We start from the raw sequence: 23,644 nt of genomic DNA on the forward strand, positions 1-23,644 counted from the left end.
ACTAGTGCCACCGATCTGGAGCTGGAAGAATTAAATACAAATTGTTCTCTTAAGCAATTTTGCAATAGTGATTGAGGATCTAGAAGATGGTTGTTAAGGCAATTTTGCCATCATTAGGTTAAAATAAACAACATATTTTGCTATAGAATTTTTCCCCAGTGCCCAGTATGCTTTATTGTATTTGTTCTTTTATTTTACTAGGGACAGTTTCTATGGGTTATTTATTTTTACTAGTCTCATGAGTTGTTGCCTCCTAATCATTGGGCTTCTATAGTTAAATGCCTTAAAGCATATCATTTGTTTTTTTGGCCTTAATTCACATGTGAGAAAAGTAGGAAGTATTTTCCTTCCATATAAGCATAATAAAAATGCAATGTTGAAATATGTGTCTAAGTCCTAGAAACTCAGCATATGTTGGAAATAAAAGGGACCTCTTTGGTAATATCCTAACTCTCTCATTTTACTGACAAGAACTTGAAACACACACGAAAAGTGATGTTCTTAAGGTCCTTCACCCATTACTTGCTGGGCTGGGATGTGAGGACTGGCCTTTTGGTTTTCAGCCTCCAGCGCTTTCACTGACTCAATACTGCGCCCATGAAAGAAAGGGGGCATAGTAATTTTTAGGAAAAGAGAAGCAATTTAATAAGTAATTGAACAAGTACACAGATGAGATATACCCAGTCTTTCTCATAGGACACTGTTTTATAATAAGGGACTAGTGAACTGAATTTAAAAAGTGAAAAGGAAGGCACTCACCTGCAGCCTCCTAACAGGGTCAGGGAGTGGGAGGAAGGGGGTTTTCATAGCTGGAGGCAGCCGAGCCCCTATGTGTTCCATGCCACTGCTGGAGTTCTCTCTTAGTAGATAAAGCCAGAGAATCACTAGAAAAGAAAGTCTCAGAGACTTGGGCATAAAATAATTCCCTACCTTCCCACCTCACCCTTACCCTAGGGTATTTTTGGGGTATGCTGAGTGGAGGTCCTTTTCCTGGGAACATGGAAAACAGGTAATCGCCCCCAGTTAATAAATACCTGGTTTCCACTCTTCTAGTACTTACCACTGGCAGCCTTGTGTTGGAGTTATTGGCACACATATCTGTTTTCCTTGCCTGAGAGCAGGAACCATCTTATGTTCATCTCTATGTTTTTCACAAAGTCTGATTTAGGGTCTTCTGTCCCCTTAGTATAATTTAGTGGTTGTGTGTGCATGTGTGAATTTTCTGTTTCAAGCTTGCTTGATGGTGTTGGATTTTATAGGACTGACTTGTCAAAGTGGATCCAAGTGATTAGTCTAATCTCCTCAATTTGCAGATGAGAAAATTCCTTTTCAGAGCAGTGATATGATTTGTCCCGTCTCAGCAGGTAGTTGGACAGGCAGGATCCTGGACTCCAATTCAAGACATATGCCTTGTTTTATACCCTTGCCTACCCACTACTGTAGGTCATTTAATAAACTCATCTAGATATAATTTCACATCCTGTTATACTACAGAGCCTGACTTCCTCACTTACATATTCCTTAGGGAAAACTAGCTTTACTTTGCGACTCTAATAACAATTGCTTAATAATATTCTAAATGTTATTAAAGCTCTTCTCAAGCAGATGCAGGTGGGAATTTATCTGTGATGAGCACAATTTAATTTCAGTATGCGATTAGGTGTGCTGTTGGTTTATTTGCATAGGAATAGCAATCCTGCAGGTTTTACATTTATGATGGGCTCACTGCCTGTCAGGCAAAAAGAATGCTGCAGAGTCAGTTTTTCACTGTAGTTGTGAGGCAGAAATGCAGTTGGCATTTTAAAAAGTAAGAGGGTGCTTGGTGCTTGACCTGTGATTCAGAAAAGGCAGTCTTCTTTCTCTAGGCTTTATTCCGTGTGCTTGCATTTTTTCTTTTGGGCAGTGTGTGGAATGTGTATCTAATATGTGTGTTTCCTCCCCTCAGAGCACTGTTATTGGGCCTGGCTTGTAATCATAACTTGAAAGGGGTTTCTCTGGATCTCAGCAACTGTGAGGTAAGAACACCCTTAGATTGTATACTGGAATAGATAATAGCCTCAACCGCTTTGCCTTTTTCCTGGATAAAATTTGATACTGTGATTCCACAGGGTGTAAATGAAGCAGAAAAATAAATTATTCAAGTTTCTAACGTTCTGTATTTTGCAAGTTTCATCTACAGACAGCCACAGAACATCATTTAGAAAGCTTTCAAGTGTGTTTTTAATGACTTGGGTTTTGTTGTTGTTCCATTCTTGGTGCCGGCTGGCTGAGTATTTTATGATGAAGCCTTGAGATATAAAACCATAGACTTGCTTTGCCGTCATGAAAATGAAACATGCAGCATTTGTTGCAAGGGACAAATATGTATAACCTAACTTGGATTTTGTAGAGCGTGAAAGAGAATGGCTGTCTTATTAATTTTACTTTTTAATATCTTGATTTAAAACAAGAAAATTAACATACCTCTAGAAAGTATAGCAATTTCAAACACTTCCTATCAAAGAGCTCATAAGAATTGAGACTAAAGTGTCTATATATATATATTTTTTTTTTCTTCTTTTTTTGAGATGGAGTTTTGTTCTGTCGCCCAGGCTGGAGTACAGTGGCACGATTTCAGCTCACTGCAAGCTCTGCCTCCTGGGTTCACGCCATTCTCCTGCCTCAGCCTCCCGAGCAGCTGGGACTACAGGCGCCCGCCACCACGCCCGGCTAATTTTTTTTTGTATTTTTAGTAGAGACGGGGTTTCACTGTGTAAGCCAGGATGGTCTCGATCTCCTGACCTCATGATCCGCTCGCCTCAGCCTCCCAAAGTGCTGGGATTACAGGCATGAGCCACTGCGCCCAGCCTAAACTGTCTATGTTTTACAGGGCACCTAAACTTTTGCTATCTTGAAACTTTTACTTTGTGTGACTAGTAAGAAAATACCCAGATACAAACTATATGAAACTATATGGCTTGTTCAGAGCCTGACTTAACATGTCAAGCTTTGTCCCTTCTTCCCAGGAATGGAGATGGAAGTCTCCTCTTTCCTATTCCCGGGCCTTTATACTCACTGTTCTCTCTTCCCCAGCACTCCTACCATGTCCTTCTTCCTTCCCCTCCCCAAGACCTCCCTCTCTTTGAGGAATTAACTCAACGTGCAGTCTCCTGCATGCGTGCATCAGCTTCCTGGGCTATGCAATCCTGGATGAATTGGTTAATATCACTAAATCTCAATTTCTGTGCCTGCAAAATGGAGATAATAGTAACTCTCCCAATGGATTGTTAGGAAGTTTAAAGGAGCTCTTTTTGAAAAGTGCTTCTTAGGATATCTGGTACGCAGAAAAGTTGTTTGCTCTTGCTGTTTTTCTATCTGTCTGCCAAGTTTCTTCCCTGCCTGCTTCAGCCCTTTGTGATCTTGATCTTTTCTAATTGTCTAGCACTTAATGATAATAGCATGCACTTGGACACTAAATCGCCAATAGTACCTTGCACAGATATTAAATTAACTCCTGTATGCTTGAATGTAACTTTCTGGAGGGCAGTATTTATGTCATACTATATTTTGTATTTCCCCTATCTCCTAGGGGAATGCCAGGCACCAAGCCAATACTAAATATTGAATAAGATTATTCAATATTTAGTATTAATGGTTTGTCTCTATGAAAATTCTAGAAATGGACAAGTCTGAATTTGTACCATATAAATTGTTAGTGTAGTATTTTTCATTAGTTTCAAGCTGGAGTGAACACCAATTATGTGATTTAACAGTCTTGTTGTTTTGAAAAAAGAAAAGCAAAAAACAATACAAAAAGACATATTGTAAAAAAAAAAAAAAAACAAACCCAAACAATAGAACTCTAAAAAACTAACCTTGCGTTGTGGAATTTTCATATGCAGATTAATGATCTTTCATTTATAAAAACAGACTATAAAGTAGAAACCAAATCTGGTAATATTAATTAATTATTTGTTTACCAGCACTTTACTGAGGGGCATGCCAATAGTAATTTTATTTTTAATAGGGGGAGGAGTGAGAGATGAAGGGGGTGGGATAGGTTATTCTGTCAAAAAAACAAACAAACAAAAAACAAAAAAAACCACACCAGGCTGGGCGCAGTCAATGCCTGTAATCCCAGCACTTTGGGAGGCCTAGGCAGGTGGATCACGAGGTCAGAAGTTCAAGACCAGCCTGGCCAAGATGGTGACCCTGTCTCTACTAAAAATACAAAAATTAGCTGGGTGTGGTGGCGGGTGCCTGTAATCCCAGCTACTCGGGAGGCTGAGGCAGAGAATTGCTTGAACCTGGGAGGTGGAGGTTGCAGTGAGCCGAGATTGTACCAATGCACTCCAGCCTGGGTGACAGCTAGACTCTATCTAAAAAAAAAAAAAAAGTAAGTTGGTGTAAACTTTACTGCTCTATCAGATCAAACTACTAAATTAGCAATAACTTCTAATGTGGTTTTACAATCCTGATTAAATATCGTGACTGCCAGCAGTCTAACATCTTTTATTCAGTTCTGTGATAAAGCTGGGATGGGCATAAGTGATCATCTGGTTCCTTAATTATAGGTAAACTGAGGTCGAAAGAAGTGGAAATAATATAACTCACCAATGGCAGATCCATGATGAAAATACTCTGTCCTCATTCTCTTTTGCTAATAGTAATATTGACTGTGATAATTATTAGACTACTAAGTATGGTTAGGCATTTTCTTCTCAAATAAATTGATAGGGGCCATGTTACCAAAGATTGCTATATACCTTGTTCTTTAAACTCCTTTATGATCTATTGGGAATAACTTTCAGATAGGTATAGTAGATGAACCCTATAAAACTGATATTTTGCATGTCAAAAATTGCAGACTATTGGCAGTTTCGTAAAGTTCAACTTAATTGCTAGTAGACTTTATAATCTTTTTAACGAAGGCAGGAATTCAGGTCAAATGGTTAATCTCCAGTGATGAGATTGAACAGTATTATTGTGATAATTCCAACTTCATTTTGGCCTTTCACTTATGCATTATATGATAAATTGATACTGCCGACATGGGGAAGTCTTGAAAGTATTGTAGTACCATGTTCTCCCCACTTGTAACTTGAATCACAGTACTGGTGACCACATTTATAAAGTCACATGTTATGTTGATGCATGAAAGTTGGTAAAACACAAAATTGTTTTTCTAAACTATGTTATAGTGTTTTATCACATTTTGTTTCTTAGGCCTAGATGTCCACCTTTAAGTAGGTTTCAGTTTGCTTCTCTTCATAATATAATAAATCTCCCCCCAAAAGTGTTTGGATTTCCAATATAATTCATGCTGGAATGCTTGACACTTTGAGTGTTAACTGTTTGAGTCTTTAATCATCTGTGTTTGATATTGCAGAGTTTATGTAATCCTCTTAGAAAGAAGCTCTTACTATCACGGAAGTTTAAAATCATGAATATGTATATTTTCTTTCTGCCTGTTCTCTATTTAGCTATAAACCCTCTCCACTCTTAGCATACCAGTTGAAATCATAGCAGCTTCAGCCCTTGACTTTCTCTGATGATCAGATAAATCTAGTCTTAAAATCCAAAAGGTGGTGAGAAATGAAATTTCTCCTTGATACCATTGTCATCTTGGGAGGTTATTTTTCTGAGGATGACTTACTCAGGATGAGGAGCTGGCAGACCTAGGATGAGTCAAGGTCCAGCGCATTTGGCTGGCAGGTGTTGATCATTGTGCTTGGGGCCATGGGTGGGGGGAGGGGTGCGGTAGGAGGGGTTGTCCTGCAGTTTCTGATGTGGGCTCCGTAAGAGCTCAACACATCCTGTGGGTACCTCTAATACAAGTCCACCTCAGCCAGGGAAACAGAAGCTATTGTGAGATACCTTGATGTCATCTTATATTTATAAATAGGTGATTAATTTTAATATAAAACATCTACTATATAGAATTTTTGATCCAGATTTATTTCTTCTCCTGGTAGGGGGAATAAATCTGGTGATTGATTTTAAAATCACATTAGTATGAGTGTTATAGAGGATAAATGATAGTAAAAGATGGTAGTTGAGATTATTGGGAGGAAAGGGGAAAATAGTCTTAAAGTAGGAAGTAAAAGTGTTTGGACAGGGAGCTTAGAATAACTTAAGCAAATTATTTTTGATTTTGCCATATGCTGGTTCCTTTATTGTTCATTCTCACCTTTCCTAATAAGTTGGCTTGTAGGTTCTCAGGGTATTCTTTATTCCCCTGAAATAGGCATTTCACACTCATTAATTTGAATGAGAGAGGAGACTTACACTTCGTGCTATTAAAAAAAAAGTTTCCTGTGGGTATTTAGAACTTATGGACTTGCTTTCTTACAATACAAACATCATTGTTATTTGGAAAATTAAATCTAAAATGTTGGTCTATATTCTTTTGGATCTGTGATAGCTAAGGTAATAAGCACTGAAATTAACCTTACGTTTTCAGATAACTTCTATACTTATAGGAAAAAACTTCTGTGTTCCTTAAGGCATTTTACATTAATTATATCATCACCTCTCTTTCTTTCCCTTTGTCTTTTAGTACTGAAAAGGAGTCTCTTTTGTGTATGAAAATGACTCAAAGTAGTTATGGGAGGCAAAAGAGTGAGCCAAGGGTGAGCACTTTGGAATCAAAAGGCCCCCTTTGAAACCTGGCTCAGTTACTTAGCTTATTAGGTGACTCACCTTCTTTCAGCCTTTGTTGCTCATCTATTGAATGGAAATAATAGTTTTCAGGGCTAGCGTCTGGTACAACGTCGTTACTCCAGCCCAGCATATGTGAGCCATCATCTGGGGAGTAAAAGGTTTGAGATGGAGGAGCTTTATTTGGAATGTCAGAATTGACATCATAGGTCAGTATTGCCCTTCTAAACATTTTTATTTAGAAGCTTTATAAATATTCAGTCTTTACCAAAACATTTTTGGGAATTGCCTTCAAAGCTATTTTACATCTTTCAAGAAGGATTACTCTCATCAGTTTATGGTGAGACAAATTCTTCTTGAAACCTGATTTTTTGACGCAAGACAGTATTATACTTCATGGCCAGATTAGCTTCAGAATGGCCTGTGGCTGATCCTTATTCATTCTCAAAGGGTAAAGATTTAGTGTCAGTACAGATGTTCAGAGAAATGTGTGTGTTCCATTGCCCTGTAGGTTAGTTCTAAAGAGCTTCAAAACCATTTTCTATGGCAGTAGTGATATTGGCGTTCATGAGTAGTATTCCCATGTACCCAAGTATCTGAAGAGAGGCAGTGGATCTTTCATTCTCTCTCTTTTTTAATTGAGACGAAGTTTTGCTCTGTCACCAAGGCTGGAGTGCAGTTGTGCAATCTTGGCTCACTGCAACCTGCACCTCCGGGATTCAAGCTATTCTCCTGCCTCAGCCTCCTGAGTAGCTGGGATTACAGGCATATGCCACTGTGTCTGGCTAATTTTTATATTATTAGTAGAGATGGGGTTTTACCATGTTGGCCAGGCTGGTCTTGAACTCCTGACCTCAAGTAATCCACCTACCTCGGCCTCTCAAAGTGCTGGGATTACAGGTATGAGCTAGTAGCCTGGCCATGTGCATTCTTGTATGTTTAAAAATCTTATAACTTCATAGTTATACATTAAGAGAAGAATTGGTAAATGCTGGGACTAAATTCTTCAAACTTAGTCTCCTTCCAAATGAGAGACAAAAGTCTCTAATACTTCAGAGAAGATGCAAAGGGCAATTAATTATAGCTGTGGCTTAGTTGTAGGCCTGGGTGTGGGAGTTAGTTTATTTAAGTGGAAGCTTTTCTGAAGATGATCCTACAGTTTATTGCAATTCATGGTGAGTAGAAAAAAGAGCACCAAATACTGACATTTGTAATGAGTTTTGCAGCAATGGAATACAAACTTTTGAGACAGTTTCATTCCATTTGATAGTCATTCAACTAACCTTGAGGCAAGCATCATTGTAGTGCCCCTTACCTATCACTTCCCTGTCAGGCCAGGTACGGAATGCAGAATTGAAAATGTTCCACGTGACAGGATGCATGTATGAAAGCAATAAATATCTGCAACTGTTTGCACCTTGAAAATGACTGTATTTGCCTGGGCATGATGGCTCACGCCTGTCATCCCAGCACTTTGGGAGGCCAAGGCAGGCAGATCACTTGAGGTCAGGAGTTCAGGACCAGCCTGGCTAACATGGTGAAACCCGTCTCTACTAAAAATACAAAAATTAGCTAGGCATGGTAGTGCACACCTGTAATCCCAGCTACTTGGGAGGCTGAAGCAGGAGAATCGCTTGAACCTGGGAGGTAGGGGTTGCAGTGAGTCGAGATGGTGCCATTGCACTCCAGCCTGGGAGACAGTGACTCTGTCTCAAGCAAACAAACAAACAAAAAAGAAAGAAAACAACTGTGTTTATATACATCCTTCTTAGGTACTAGATTGTTATTTGGCATCAAATCCTGCTAGAAAGTGGACATTATGAACTGGATGTTGTCTAATCATGTTTTCTGTCCTTGGAGAAACCTATACCATTCAGTTTTATGTATGAAAATTTCCCAGGATAAAAATTAATTTAAAAAAAATTACTATTGGAACCCCTATGAAAGAATAGTAGATAATTTGGGGGTCATTTTATATTTTTGCCATATCTTTTTAAATGACAAATGATATTAAGGAAGGAAAGTAAATTATTAAAAGTTCCTTCTTGATTTTAATTTTCCTTGCTGTCCTTATCCCCATTATGGATATTCGAGTGTTTGATATAACTTTTTCCTTAGAATTATGAGTAAGATCAGAAATGTTCCACCTTCCTTGAATGAGAGGATACTACTCTCTTGAAAGAAATATGATTTTATTTTTAACAGTTTAAAAAGTGTTCAACATTTTAGTCACATTTACTTCTCTTTGATCTTGCTTTCTTGTAAATAATGCTGGTGTGTGGGATCCAAATAAGGGTAATTTAAAAACCAGTTTTACATGCACACATGCAGACAGCCTCTAATTATGCAAATTCATTTAAAAGGATTTTCATTTACAGTAATGAAAAAGCTTTTACTGTTTTGGGAAAGCTTTAGCTTTTGGGGAATTTTAGACATTTAATAACCTGTGACTTGAATGTTCTTGGTAACTAAAGCTTAGTTATTTTCTTATCTAAATTTTTGTTTTGGGAGCAAATTTTAGTTAGAAGTATTTTTTCTGACTCTTTGCTTTTTTACATTTTGTATTGATAGAGACTTTAGCTTCTTCTTTATTCTTGTTCTGCATACTGCTGATAATGGTTTCTGTTTTTTCTCCTTGGGCTTTCATTAGCTTGGCCATTGTGTAAGTACTTTATGAATCAATTAGAATATATTGATACATTTGATTATTTTTTAAGCATTGGAAACTATGTTTTATGTGTATATACTACAAACATCAGTATGTATAAACAAAGTTAAACATTTAAATGTTACGTATACTTTCTATTTCTATAAATGGAATATTTTTACTGTACTTTACAATGATAGAACATAGAAATTTTCTAACAGAAATTTTATTCTCAACAAGTAAATTTTATTTCTCAACAAGTAAATCACTATCAGCAAATATGAAATTGTGAAGACTTAACGCATTTACGTTTATCTTCTCAAAAGCATACTTTTTTCTTGCTCTAAAAATCAAATTGTTTTTTGAGAAGTGTTTGCTTAAATGAGTTCTTGCTTTAGCTTTGACATAGTGTATGTACACATTTACTTCTTCAAGTAGTAAATAAACAATTTTTATGTTTTTTTAAACTTCCAGTCTATCATAAACCAATATTTATAAAATATAATATGAATAAAATACAAGAAATATTTAGAAAGACATAAGATATGCAAGCCCCCAATTTTTATGATTAGATACAACAGACCTAAAATTTTTACTACTAAGGTTTCTAAAAATTTTTACACTCAATTTCTGTACTTATTCATCTCAAATTTTGAGTAGCAAGGTGCTGGGGAAGATGTACAGGTGTCATGATGAGATAGGCTCGATGGGGCATTTAGGTAAGCTGGAGAGCTCCTGAGAAAACTAGCAGGTGTAGTGAAATGGGCCTGGCAGTCAGTCCTGACAATAGCTTCACACACAGGTTAGAAGCCCTTCAGCTGTGAAGTTGGTTTTGGTTTCCCTGAAGTATGTAGACCAGTCCCTTGGAGAGGTCTGCCTCTGTGTAATACTCTACTTCAGAGCTCACCTTAGAGCAATCTGTCACCTTAAAAAGTAGAAATGGTGAGATGCGGTGGCACATGCCTGTAATTCCTGATACTTGGGAGGCTGAGGTGGGAGGATCGTTTGAACCCAGGAGTTCAAGACCAGCCTGAGCAACACAGTGAGACGCTGTTTCAAAAAAGTAGGAATGGCTGAATGTAAATATCCCAACTGAAATTCTCCTGATATTGCATCCAAAATAGGGAAATGAGGATTCTTCTAATTCTTACATCAAAACCTAGACAAGTGGAAAATAGCACCTTGTACTGTAAATTTGTTGTCAAAATTTTTATAAATTTGAATTTTCCTACATGAGTAAAGGACTTGCCATGTTCCTTCGTTCATAGTAGGTTTCCAAAAAATGATAGTTTGTTTTTCCTCATTAGATAGTAAGTTTACAGAGCAAAAGGGCCACAGCTTAGGAAACTTTGCATCCTTCACAATGCCTTACACAGAGTAGGAACTCAACAAATATTTGCTGAATGGAAAACACAGAGATATTATGACTGCTATAAAGTATGCTTTGGTTTCATAGAAAAAGATGAAAAGTACTGTATTGGGTTTTTCAGGTTGTCTTTCTCTTTTAAATAAAATTGCAAATTAGGTGAGAATAATCATTTGCACTTAGTTTTGCTCTAAAACAATCATGATAATAATATTTTATATTAATTTAACATTTTTCCCTCCATGGCTTGAAGCATTTGTACAAATCATTTTGCAGTCATCTTTAGTTAGCTAATATCTGCCTTATGAGTGAGAACTCACACTCATGTCTTAGAACAGGTAGGGATGGGTCCTTCCTAAAATGTTTGACAATCAAAGTAAGTCTTCACTGTCTCCTTTGGTTGGGTGGAGAGTTTACACCTTGGAATCGGTAACAGTCAAATAAAACAGTAACTTTCTCATGTATAAAATGAATTTATTAAATTTCCAAAAGTCAGAAATGAAGAAATTCTTCTGGGTTGATAATGCACTGCTTTGCTACTGTAGTGGCGCGGGTGGTGGTCATCTTGTTTCTCTTTTGTTTTTTCTAATGTTTTTAGGATTTAATGTGGGATCACATGGCATAGGAAACAGCAGCAATGGCTAGTGATAGGCTCTTTACCCACTGATAATAGCTTCTTTGGAGTTGATAAGCTTTTACTTTTTCTTTGGTACTAAGTTTATTTTAAGATTGACTATGTCTCCTATTTTTAATTTTTTGATTACATCTCCAGTAGAGTGAAGACTTTACTTTGTGTTTGGTTTGTGTTTCTCTAGCTGAGATCAGGAGGTGCTCAAGTATTAGAAGGTTGCATTGCTGAAATACACAACATCACCAGCTTAGACATCTCTGACAATGGTAAGTCAGACATTGAAAAGAAATGAAACTGAAATATTTTTTGAAGCAAGTTAATAAGGGGAAAATAATCTTCTACCCAAATCCAGACAATACCTTAATAAAAAAATTGTTTTTTATTTTTTGACTAATAGGGCTTTTAAATTTAACAATGGGGTATATTTGTAGAGTAAATCTGTGCCAGAGTCTTACTAAGTTGATTCTGTGGCCAACTATGCAAAGTCTATGCGGTAAAACAACTCAGTTATAAAAATATCACCAGTACATTGAAAAAGGTCTGAGACCAACTTTTTGCATTCTTGCTGATAATAAAATTGTACTCTTGTTTATTTATTCAGAAGCTTATTTCATTAGCTTCATTTCTGCTGATTGTGGTATCATGCTAGTATGAACCTGTGAAATTTGCATAGACAACTTTAACTCCACTTACCTCACAGTGAACAGTTTGTTGGAATCTTCTCTCACAGAGTGGTGGGGAGAGATGAAACTTTCTGCCATTATTCATTCCCATTTCCTGCTGACTTGGTTTAGCCACTGATTGTATAAGAGATTTAGATAAGTCTTTGTAGAGAATGAGTTTATCCCTGTGAAATAATAGGACATGAAAAGAGAGCAAAGAGTGCCTTTGAAAATAAAAGATTAGAATCCCAGGCCCCTCAGGAAGGTAAAGGAAGTCATCCAACTACGTGTCACCTTTGCTTAATTGTGTTCCAGCTGAAAATTAATTTATACACATGTGTTTTGATGTTCTACTTACTCTGATTCTTTCCAGGTTTAGAATCTGACCTATCTACCTTAATAGTGTGGCTCAGTAAAAACAGATCAATACAACACCTGGCGTTAGGCAAAAATTTTAATAATATGAAATCCAAGTAAGAGTTTTGAATTTTTTTATATGACAATGATGAAAATAACCAGCCTCCTGAAAGCTTTTGATTTGATTCCACTGTCCACATCTCTAAAATCTCTTTAGAAATCTGACACCTGTATTGGACAACTTAGTACAGATGATTCAAGATGAAGAATCAGTGAGTATTATGTTAAACATTTTTAACTAAAATCTTCTGTTTGTTGCCATTCTTACTGATTATTTCTACTGGATTAATGCCGAAATGCTTTCAGATAGTTTTATCAATGTGTACATTTTCCATTACTTTTTAAAAATGGAATAAATACACTTTAGTAGAGTTGTAGAATGTATTTAAAAACTTACTTTTTTACTTCATTCAACTCACTGTCAATTAAAGGAAGATTGTCACTAATAGATAAAATGAAGTATAAATTGACTCCTGAGCCTATCTTTTAATTAGCCTTACTACTCCCTAACTTTAGCTAATAAACTAATCTTCAGGCATGAATTTTTACAATCTAGTTGACTTTATGACCTTATATAATGCTGAGAAATATCATATTGCTAATTTGAATTTCATCTAATAATTATGTGGAATTATAGGAGACCAAGGAAGTGTTCTTCCATCTTTAATTGCTTCTCGAAGTCTAGTAGCACTCTGTATTTTTAATCCCCTTTCGTTGCTCCTGACCAAAATTTAGTTCAGGGTAAAGAAGTTTAATTTCAAATAGTATCTTATTTTGCTGTCCTTGACAATGGATTAGGAGAAAGAAAAGTTATTTTATGGACAAAATAAGAAGCAGTCTACCGTGAATCCATTTGATTTAGAGCTGGTGTGTTACACCTTGTACTTTACTTATGCTCTCTAAGATTTTGTCCCTTTCCTCTCAAAGTCCTATTTGGTCACCAGACTCAGCTTTTCCAGTTCCTAAAACTCAGATGAATTTGTATTCCTACTATGAAGAGTCACATTACTCATGTTTTGTAATAGCTACTTTTGTAGGTCATGAGGATGATTTTTATATTAATCATGTGGAGTATGTCACATTTTGAAAAAGTATCATTTTCCCTTCTGAATTCATACCAGGGAAGAGCAAATTCTATTACAGCTTTAAGCTGACTTTTCTGTGAAAGCTAAGAGGCCAGGAGGGATAGACACTGGACACTTCCTCACTTGCCGTTGCCCCCACTTCTTTGACGGGGCTCTGAGCTGGTGGGCAGGAGAAAATTCTGTTCTCTTTCCTCTTCATTGTGGATGTAATTTTCAATCTGTGGGCTAGAAAATGAATCTCATTATTGTTTAATGAATTCAGCACTTCTCCTTACCCTCATTTGCTAATAAACCCCATATTTTGTTGCTCTTATGCTGAGTTATTGAAATTAGGGGTATAATTAGAATGTAATTTAGACTTCTCAGAGTTTATGCTGTTTGCTTTACATATTTAATTTGACTTTGCATCACTCTGCCTTGTTTGAGTTTCTGATTTTCCAGTATTGGCCCAGTTTTAACAGATTAGGGAAGCTAATATTACATAATTATACTTAAAATTCACCCCAAAATGTTTTTTTCTTAACACATACTTTAGGAAAATTTATATTTTTATGAAAAGTACATAAATTTTATGTTTTGCTCATTATGTGAGGTTCTTCAAACTGTGTCTATAATTCTGGAAGTCTGTTACTTAAAGATGATAGTTAAAATATACCTAAAACCATATCTGCAGATGATAAAGTTTGCTATATAAATGTGAATTCTGTCAAGTCACAAGTTTGAATAGAGTGGCACTCATAATGCTGTACAAGGAAAAGCTTTTTATGTTCCTGCCATTGAAAAGTAGATGGCTTTTTCAGAAAGCAATTCTTCTGTTTTTTTCTACTTTTAAATCGGTAATATGCAAAATAATTTGAAATGATTAGGAGATGAGTCTTGTGACGATAAAAGTTTTTACCAATACCTGGTACAATTGGGATCATTTTTTGTTTTATTTATTTACAAGTTTTACATATTAAAAAATAATCTCTTTACTTTTTACATTCTGACCTGGTGTTTGTAGAGCTTGTTCTTTGACCAGCCTGTGGAATACCTTATTCACCCAGTATTATACATTATGTTCAGTTGAAAAACCTACATGCTGGTGGGTTCCAGTGTCACCTTCAGCTATAGACAGTGGTTTTCAGTCTGCTGCACCCAGAGTCATGGGACAGTAACATAGAGGGCCAAGATGACAGGGAGTTTTGTTCTGAAGTATTACATAAGAACCCATATTGTAACCAGTAGAACAGAATGTGTTTCTCCTGGGGGTGCCTGTAGCCAGGAGACAGATTCTCAGATTAAGCATGTTCAGCTATGAAAAAGAAATAGTAAGATTTCAAATAGTAATGTTACACAGAAGTACAATAAATCAAGAAGGGATGACCTTATAAATATGCACGCAATTCAGGCTGTTCTGTTTGCATTAATGACTCTGCCTATTATTTTAAAGTATTAACTGGGGTGTATTAGAATTTGAATATAGTCCTGGAATTGATGCTTGATAGCTCGGAGAGTTGGCAGTTTTCCAGTATTAGGAAGAAGCTATAATATATCATTTTCGTAGTAATTGAATCAACATTATTGAAATAATGAAAGATGTAATTACATCTTTTTATTAAAGCATACTGTGTTTGTTTTTCTTTAAAACAGTAAGTTTCCTGAGCCTGAAGTGTTTTTAGTTGTCATTTCCACTTACCTGTATGTAGGATGTTAAGAAAATTGAAGAAACCAAGCTAAACCCACTTGAGTCTAAATGTATGCAGACTTTTTGGCCCAGGTTTTAATTGCCTTAGCACTTACCAGGCCATTTAAGTTTTATAAATTTGATTCTGATTAATACAACATTACCTTTTGATTTTACCATAAATGTATTAACTTTGAAAGCCATGGTATATTTGGATGATAAGGACAATAATATGCTTGTTGTCTCTTGGTACCAACCAAATGCATAATGATGCTTTGTTGATATCTGAGTCTTGAAACCATCAACACCCTCATTCTGTCTCCTGTAGCCCTTTGGTAGATGAACCTCTCACAGATGTTGCTTTGGAAGTCAACGTTAAGTGTTTGAGTAGACACAGACAAACCCCAGGCTGTGTGTGGGGGCTGTCGTGTAGACCACCCAGGCACACCTTGAGAGCTCCAATCCCCCAAGCATTGTGGAACTTGGTCATAGATTACCCCAGAAGCTGCTTCTATCACTACTTCCTGTAGTGTTGGGACTGCTTATGCAATAGCCATATAATTTGTTTAGTGTGGCTAGGACAATATAGAGGACCTCACGCAACCCAGGAGACATCCACATCTCCCAGGGAAGTCTGAATTCTGACATTTAGAGCTACATTGGTTCAACCTGGTTAACCTGGAATTCTTACCCCCACTTTAATAAGTTATGGCTTAAATCAAGGAATGCAGACTCAAATGCCCACAGGGCTAGGAAGGCAACATAAACTAGTAAAGTGAGCTGGGTGTAAGTAGGAAGCTCTATTAATTTATTGTTACTATTATTATTTTGGTCAGATACCATGCAAGACAAACAAAACCTGCCTTTAGGCTGAGTGGCTTTCAATATTTGGTTTAAATGGATGGAAAATGAGTGGACTGGTTTAGATTCACCATACAGCTTATGGTCAAATAAAAACGTCACACAAGGCCTGGTGCGGTGGTTCACGCCTGTAATCCTAGCAGTTTGGGAGACTGAGGCTGGTGGATCACTTGAAGTCAGGAGTTTGAGACCAGCCTGGCCAACATGGTGAAACCCTGTCTCTACTAAAAATACAAAAATTAGCCAGGCATGGTGGTGGGTAGCTGTAATCCCAGCTACTTGGGAGGCTGAGGCAGGAGAATCACTTGAATCTGGGAGGCGGAGGTTGCAGTAAGCCGAGATTATGCCACTGCAGCACTCCAGCTTGGGGGGACAGAGCGAGACCTTGTCTCAAAAAAAAAAAGCCACACAAGTTTGACTTAAAAAAAGAATTGTAGATGTATCTTCTGATTGAAACTTAACAGATAAAGTTAAGGCCGAGTGTGGTGGCTCATGCCTGTAATTCCAGCATTTTAGGATACCAAGGTGAGAGGATCACTTGAGCCTGGGAGTTCAAGACCAGCCTTGGGAACATAGTGAGACCCTGTCTCCACAAAAAATATTTTAAAATGAGCCGAATGTGGTGGCATGCACCTGTAGTTCCAGCTACTCAGGAGGCTGAGGTGGGAGGATGGCTTGAGCCCAAGAGGTCAAGGCTGCAGTGAGTGGTGATTGTACCACTGCACTCCAGCCTGTGCATTCTGCACAGAGCGAGACCCTGTCTCAAAAAAAAAAAAAAAAAAAAAGATAAAGGGTGATGATCAAAAAGATCTGAGATAAGCTAATAGGGAGATGTGGTATAAGGTTAGGAGCATGAAATCTGGAACCAGTACATCTGGGTTTGAATCCTAGTTCAGGTGCTTTCTAACAGTGTAACCTTGGTTGAGTCACCTAACTTTTCTGTTTGTTGGTTTGGGAAATGGGGATAACAGTAGTATCTAAGCAATGGGTTAGTGGGAAGATTAAGTGAATTAATATATATAAAAAGCTTAAATGGTGGTTAAACATAGTAATTGTTCAATAATTGTCAGCTATTATTAATCCTGGCTGGCTTTTATCTTGTATTTGTCCTCTATTAGTATTTTAAGGTGTCATTTCACCTTGTATAAACATAAAATGGGTATAAAGGGTGATCATATTAAAGTTGAGAAATTTTTATGTTATGTTTTTATTTATTTCATCCTATCCTCTGCTTCATGCTGGCATTTGTCAGCCTGCATGTCTTTCCCTGGCTTCCCTTAAAAGAGAAGTGGTAGGTATTCAGCATTAAAACACAAGTTCTCCATCTTTGACTCCAGCGGTCCATTTTGTGCCAGAACCTTAAGTTTCTATCCACGAGTGTCTTTTAGGTAGTAGTTCTAAAATCAGACACGTGCAGTAGGTCCATCCCCTCTCATTCTCCACAAAATGCGTCGTGGAGAGTGGGTGCTGCTTTGATGAGACTGCTGAGTGCCGTGTGTCATTTGCTCCGCAGCCTCTGCAGTCCTTGTCCCTGGCTGACTCGAAACTCAAGACTGAGGTCACCATCATCATCAATGCCCTGGGAAGCAACACCTCCCTGACCAAAGTGGACATTAGCGGCAACGGAATGGGGGACATGGGAGCGAAGATGCTGGCCAAAGCACTGCAGATCAACACTAAGCTCAGGTAGGCAGATGCCACCCTCCCTGCTCATGAGGAAGGCTTGGAGCAGATTCTGAACAGCAAGCATTGCAGAGCTGCTGGGCCCAAGGGGACCTGGGCTTCCCATGAGGCCATCTTGAGGAGAAGAGGTGACAATGTCAAGATTTCTGTCAGAATAATGAGGAGGCTGTTCCCAAATTTAGAAGTAGTGATTCCTTCGGTTTGTTGTCTTATAGTTCTGTTGTAAGGTAGAACCTGACTGAGAACTGCCACAATTCCCTATTTCGCATCAGTGTTGATAGCTGACCAATGTGGGGGTAAAGGCAGTGAGAAGCTAGGAGGGTTTTGTAGGCAACACTAAGTGAGCAGAGCCCATACTTCTCTGTGAGCCCAAGGTCTTAACCCCCTTGCTCATGCCTGCCAATATAAAGACTTAAAAACAAGGGGTACAAAAGGTCTGCTGGTTCAAAACCAGGCTCACACTGGGTGCTAGCTGTTCTCTTTAGCAGTTTTATTCCATGTTTCCTAAGTGTGGCTTTTCTCAAGGACTAGCTCCACTGTCACCTTGTTGCCATCCATCATTCAGAGAGATTGGAGTTGCTACCTAGGTCAGCAGTCTGGTGAATGAAGAGTTAATTCACATTGCTCCTCAAGGGCTCTTTCATGATGTTTTTCTATTCTCCCGCATAAAAGTCTGAGTTTTCTGTCTAAGCTGAAGCCAAAACCCAAAATCTGCAGCAATTTCTTTGAAGGTCAGTATGTGTATAAAGAAGGTCATCGAGATTAGGAAGGGAAGGCAGTGAAAGTTGTGAGGCCGGGATCATCCAGACAAATAAAAGCTATTTTATGTGTCAGGGTGAACTGACAAATCCTAAATACCTCTGAAGTATACACATTCTGAAGGTAAAGTAATATTTTTCCTCCCCAAATAGATTTTGTGTTTAAAAAGCAAACAAACTCCTGTTTATAGTAACTGATGTTTTGCCAGCAGAGTGAGGAAGTTCCTAGGATTACTAATTAAGCCATGTCAGGGAAATAATGAAAACACAAGGAACTATGACAGATTCTCTCTAGTGTTTTAGAAACACTAGTGTTTTACCGTTTGGGGGGAAAAATCTCAGTAGCTGAAATTCTTTATATTGGGCATGGAACTGGTTAGCATCTTTTGTAAATAGCTTCCACCTCAGACATAAATATAAGAATATGATTGGGAAAATATCAGAGAAATATCAGAATTTAGAGTTTTCTGTCTAGTGAAAGTTAGATAACATAATAGTAAGTGAATATATGTGTTATTGCTTTAAGTACAGTTTTTCCATACTACTTGCATGGTAAATGTGTTACGAATATAATATTGGGGGAAATGCTTATCCTTGTTTTGTCAGAAATGAAGATGAACATTATTCCTTGCTCACATAATGCAGCTGTACTGAAATATCTACACACTGCTGTCTATAAGAGGTTTATATTCAATGTGAGAATCATTTCCTCTAAGTGTCTGATCATTTATGTGATTTGATTTTCAAACAGGACTGTAATATGGGACAAGAACAACATCACTGCACAAGGCTTTCAGGATATAGCTGTTGCTATGGAAAAGTAAGTTTGAATTAGGATTTCTTTCTAGGAAAATAAAAAAACAAAAACCAATGGTATATATGTTACCTGTGGGGTAATAGAATCAACTGTTTATTGGGGATCAGAAGATCTGGGTCTGAATTTAGTCTACAGCTAACCAGCTATGGGATCTTGGAAGACATTGAATTTCTCCTGGTAGTAGTTTCCTTATGTATGAAATGAGGGCATAGATGCCTGCTCTGCCAAAAACACCACACTGTCGTGAGAATTAAATGAGATCACGGGAAAGGGGCTGTGTGACACTTGCCTTGTTTCCTTTCCCCTTTGTGGAAATTGTGTAGATTTCACAATCTACACTAGGTCTTGTTCTTTTGCCTATTGTGACACCTTTGAATTCACTGGTGAGAAGAAAGCTGAGGTCCAGAAAATAAAGGTGAAATTGATAAATGGTAAGCCCAGGGCTAAGTTGTGTCATTACTATGAAAGACTTTCTTCATTACTTCAGTAACTAAAGCCTGCAATTATTATTTATTGTTGAATTTACTTTCCCAGTAAACTAAATGAGAAAATAATACTAGACATAGTTGAAAGTAATACTAGGAATGTGGTTCTTTCTGGGCTTTTCGATCCTCGTATTATAAAGGCAGAAGTGAACAAAGCAGATTTATAGCATTAAAAATGAGAGGCTATAAAATATGGGTGAAAAATAAGGGGCGGATAGCATAGAAGCCATTTCCCTGGGAAAGGGGAGGAAATGCTCATTATTTTGTGTTTTTCCAGATTCCTTGTATATGTGAGGCCTCCCAGGAGGGCCTCTCATGCCTGACATGGTGTTGTGGTACAACCCTAGACTGGGAATGAGGAGTCCTTCATTCAGTCTTCAGTTCTGTCACCCACAAGCCTGTGATCTTGATCAAGGCATTTTACCTCTCTGATTAATTCTTTTTTCATGAAATGAGAGGATTAGGATAAATGATCTCTAAGCCCCTTCCATTTCTAAATCCTGTGGCTCTACTTCAGCCAGGAGTTCAAAGTTACTACCATTACAAAATCACAGAGACTCATCTCTCAGCCCCTTCTCTGTGCTGACCCCAGGGCATCACTAAATAGGGGTAAGGCAGCTTAGACTATCAGTTTTGCATTGCCACTGCATGATTACAGACCCACCTATGGTTACTCCTATTGCACCACAAAACCCCAAATGGAGACATTTATTTACACTGAGCTGCATCTGGATGCTAACAGCACAGTTGCCACCCTGATGTTGTTGTAGACTGCCAGTGTAGGCTGGTGTTTGGAAGAAGCCAGGAGCATGCACAACCAATACTCAAAATTTCCAGATTGACTGTTGGACTCCCTTGATCACAGTCGATTATATATGCTCTGCTCCAAGATGCCAATGCTTCAAAATCACATTTGGTTTAAATAAACTATGCTGGTCTGTAACATGATAGAAATTGGATGAGGGAAAGAAAAATTGTCAAGACCGTAAAAAAGACATATCGTCTCTTAGTTTCATTTGGCTGGATTTTCTGAAGGCAAACAAAAACAATTTTGCTTAAACAAAGCTAAGATAAAAATTAAAGCAATAGAAATTACAGCTTTCTCTTTGTCTGATTATTTTACATGAAGCTACTCTATAAGTTGGACTGGGTGAATATTTTTTTCCATTAGCCCATCTAGACTGCTACGATTAACTTGATGGTTTTCTTTATTATTTATTCTTTATTAGTACCTTATTTTGGGAGTTAGTTGCTGATTTATTCTTTTAATAGATGTCGTCTAAATATGCCTGAGAAGCACACTTGAGTGCTGCTGATAGTTTAGAGTCCTAAAACAAGGCAGCTACTGTGCAATTTTAATGTCCCAGTTGCCACCAAGTAGCCCAAGGTGAAATTGAGCTCTTCCTGAGCACCGTGTTGTAGAAATGGACAGATGCATTTTGGGGTGGAGGACAGAAGTCATCTCTATTACTGGCGTTTGTGGTAGGTGAGCAGGTGTTAATGGTCATCTGAGCACATAGCAGTTTGCAGCAGGGTCAGGATCAAAGGCCAGGGACCAGCTTCAGAGTTCTGTGTGTTTTCCTCACACAAAAATGGCTCACTCCTGCATGTTTGTGTTTAATAGGCCTGCCAGTAGCAATGGGATAATATACAGCAATCAACAGTTGCTTCATTTGGTTTCTAGAGCCTGGTGGACATTAGCTCTTGAACTCAAGCTGAAAGGACCTGCGGAGGTCAGAGTGTTTAGCCAGGCAGCAGACCCTTTCCCAGCAGCTTTAAAAGAGATAATCCCGTGTATACTGGACATCTTCATTTAATGGAGCCCAGAAACTTAATAGACTATTTTGTGGATACTAATGGCTTGCTTTGCAAGCAAATGTTTTGTTTTTATTTCAGTTTTTTTCCTTTACCAGTTTGGGGCTGGTTGTCACACATAATCACTGTGGGGACCCAGGTAGAGTCAGATCTATTGGTTACTAAAACCCATGTAGCAAGTTGATGCTGGACTTTCCCTAGGCTTTCCCTCAGTTCATCTTTTCAATCCCAGTGTGAAAATTCTGTCCTTGATGGAATCCAAAACTAAAAACAAAACAACAAAACTGCATTCCTCAAAGTTGTGTCAGTTTTGTAGGTAGTGTGAGTTGATGTGGTTGCCTGTGGCATTTGCACATGTGGTTATTACAAAGGATAATCTGCAATCTAGGGGCCTAAATGGTCTGGTGGTTTGGAATTTTCTAAGCTACTCTTGCAGCTATCCTTTTGGATTTTTAAAAGAAGAGTGCTGAATTAAGGTAATAGGAAGTTATTTTTAAATAAGTATATTATTTTCTCCTTTTTCTAGGAACTACACGTTAAGATTTATGCCAATTCCTATGTATGATGCTTCTCAAGCCCTAAAAACAAACCCTGAAAAAACAGAAGACGCTCTGCAAAAGGTATTAAAGAATCAGTAGCTTAATTACAAGAAGTTCACATTTGAATTGTGGTTATGTTCCTGAACTTATAAACAATACTTTGTTATTTTACGAAGTTTTTTTTTTTCATTTTATTTTTTCACATTGTCTTATGTTCTTATGACCACAACTGGGGTAATGCATGACTGGGGGAGGAGTAAACTAAGGAACACTAAAGCTTGCCATGCAATTTAAGTGGAATAAAATAACATTCTTACAGCATCAACATGCCAGAGCTTAAGTATAGTTAACTTCCTGATTGGCTGGGGGAGAAATGTGTGGAACTGAGTATCAGTTTGCACAGCTTCCCTCCTCTTCATCCTCAACAGATGGATCCCTCTCTTCTTTTTTCATCAAGAAATTTAGAGTATTCCTGAGCTCTCACTTTACCATCCTCATCTATAAATGTATGTAAATCTACACCCATTCCTGCCTCTGTACTGGCAAACTCAGAGGTACCTTCCACTTCAAAGCCCAGACATTCCCTGGTGCATTTGACCCCCTTATTCTGCCCTGTGCTGGAAACCTCTGAATCATTCCCTTGCTCTTCCATATGTTCATCCTTCTCTTTTTATGGCCACCTTTCTCTGCATTTTAGATGTGCTCAAATATTTCCCATCTGAAGACGCCTACTCCACTCACACTGTGGTATTATTTGAGGAATCTTTGAACTTTTCCAACCTCCTTTGTTTTTTCTCCTTGGCGATGTCATCCAAAAGACCACCAAGATGGCTAAATTTTAGAAAGGAGAGCTTCATTAATGTTACTGGTTTGCAAACTGGGAAGAGACAGTCTCTGGTGTGTGCTGAATGTGCTCCTCTCTTCAAAGAAGGGAAGGGCAGGTTGGGTTTTATGCTTCACAAGGCCTGCGTCATACAGCCGAGTTGTACATATTCAGCAGGCTTGAGGGGAAGCTACACATGTTTATGAGCGGAGCAGAGTGCATGTGCAGTGGGTAAACACGTAACATACATCTCATATTCACTTTGGGGTGAGGTTTTAGCATTAAAATGAGGGTGATTTGGGTTCTTTATGTTAGAACTATAGTACACAAAGACAGTTTGTGAGCAGCCTCTGTACCCTGGCTGAAACTGGTTTAAGGTCTGCAGTTACTTATCAATAAAGAATGTGGATGGGCGCGGTGGCTCACGCCTGTAATCCCAACACTTTGGGAGGCTGAGGCAGGCAGATCATGAGGTCAGGAGATCGAGACCATCCTGGCTAACACGGTGAAACCCCGTCTCTACTAAAAATACAAAAAATTAGCCTGACTAGGTGGTGGGCGCCTGTAGTCCCAGCTACTCGGGAGGCTGAGGCAGGAGAATGGCGTGAACCCAGGAGACGGAGCTTGCAGTGAGCTGAGATCCATGCCACTGCACTCCAGCCTGGCCGACAGAGCGAGATTCCATCTCAAAAAAAAAAAGAATGTAAGGCTGGCCCTCTGTCCAGTCAGAGTCGTAGTGGTCTGGGTTGT

The 23,644-nt window shown here is 38.1% G+C and overlaps 1 protein-coding gene across 15 annotated transcripts in view; it reads left to right on the top strand.

Moving 5' to 3' along the window:
• The window catches only part of CARMIL1 (capping protein regulator and myosin 1 linker 1), a 342,528-nt gene that overhangs the window by 220,440 nt on the left and 98,444 nt on the right, over nucleotides 1-23,644 (top strand). For all 15 annotated transcript variants that reach the window (XM_063707376.1, XM_063707383.1, XM_063707384.1 and 12 more), the window contains 7 exons: nucleotides 1,946-2,015; nucleotides 11,468-11,549; nucleotides 12,319-12,418; nucleotides 12,520-12,574; nucleotides 17,488-17,660; nucleotides 19,167-19,235; nucleotides 22,059-22,152. In XM_063707376.1, the coding sequence (XP_063563446.1) occupies nucleotides 1,946-2,015; nucleotides 11,468-11,549; nucleotides 12,319-12,418; nucleotides 12,520-12,574; nucleotides 17,488-17,660; nucleotides 19,167-19,235; nucleotides 22,059-22,152 (643 nt within the window). The remainder of the gene's footprint in view (nucleotides 1-1,945; nucleotides 2,016-11,467; nucleotides 11,550-12,318; nucleotides 12,419-12,519; nucleotides 12,575-17,487; nucleotides 17,661-19,166; nucleotides 19,236-22,058; nucleotides 22,153-23,644) is intronic.

Source organism: Gorilla gorilla, chromosome 5, assembly GCF_029281585.2.
Source record: "Gorilla gorilla gorilla isolate KB3781 chromosome 5, NHGRI_mGorGor1-v2.1_pri, whole genome shotgun sequence".
In the NCBI taxonomy this organism is placed as follows: Eukaryota; Metazoa; Chordata; class Mammalia; order Primates; family Hominidae; genus Gorilla; species Gorilla gorilla.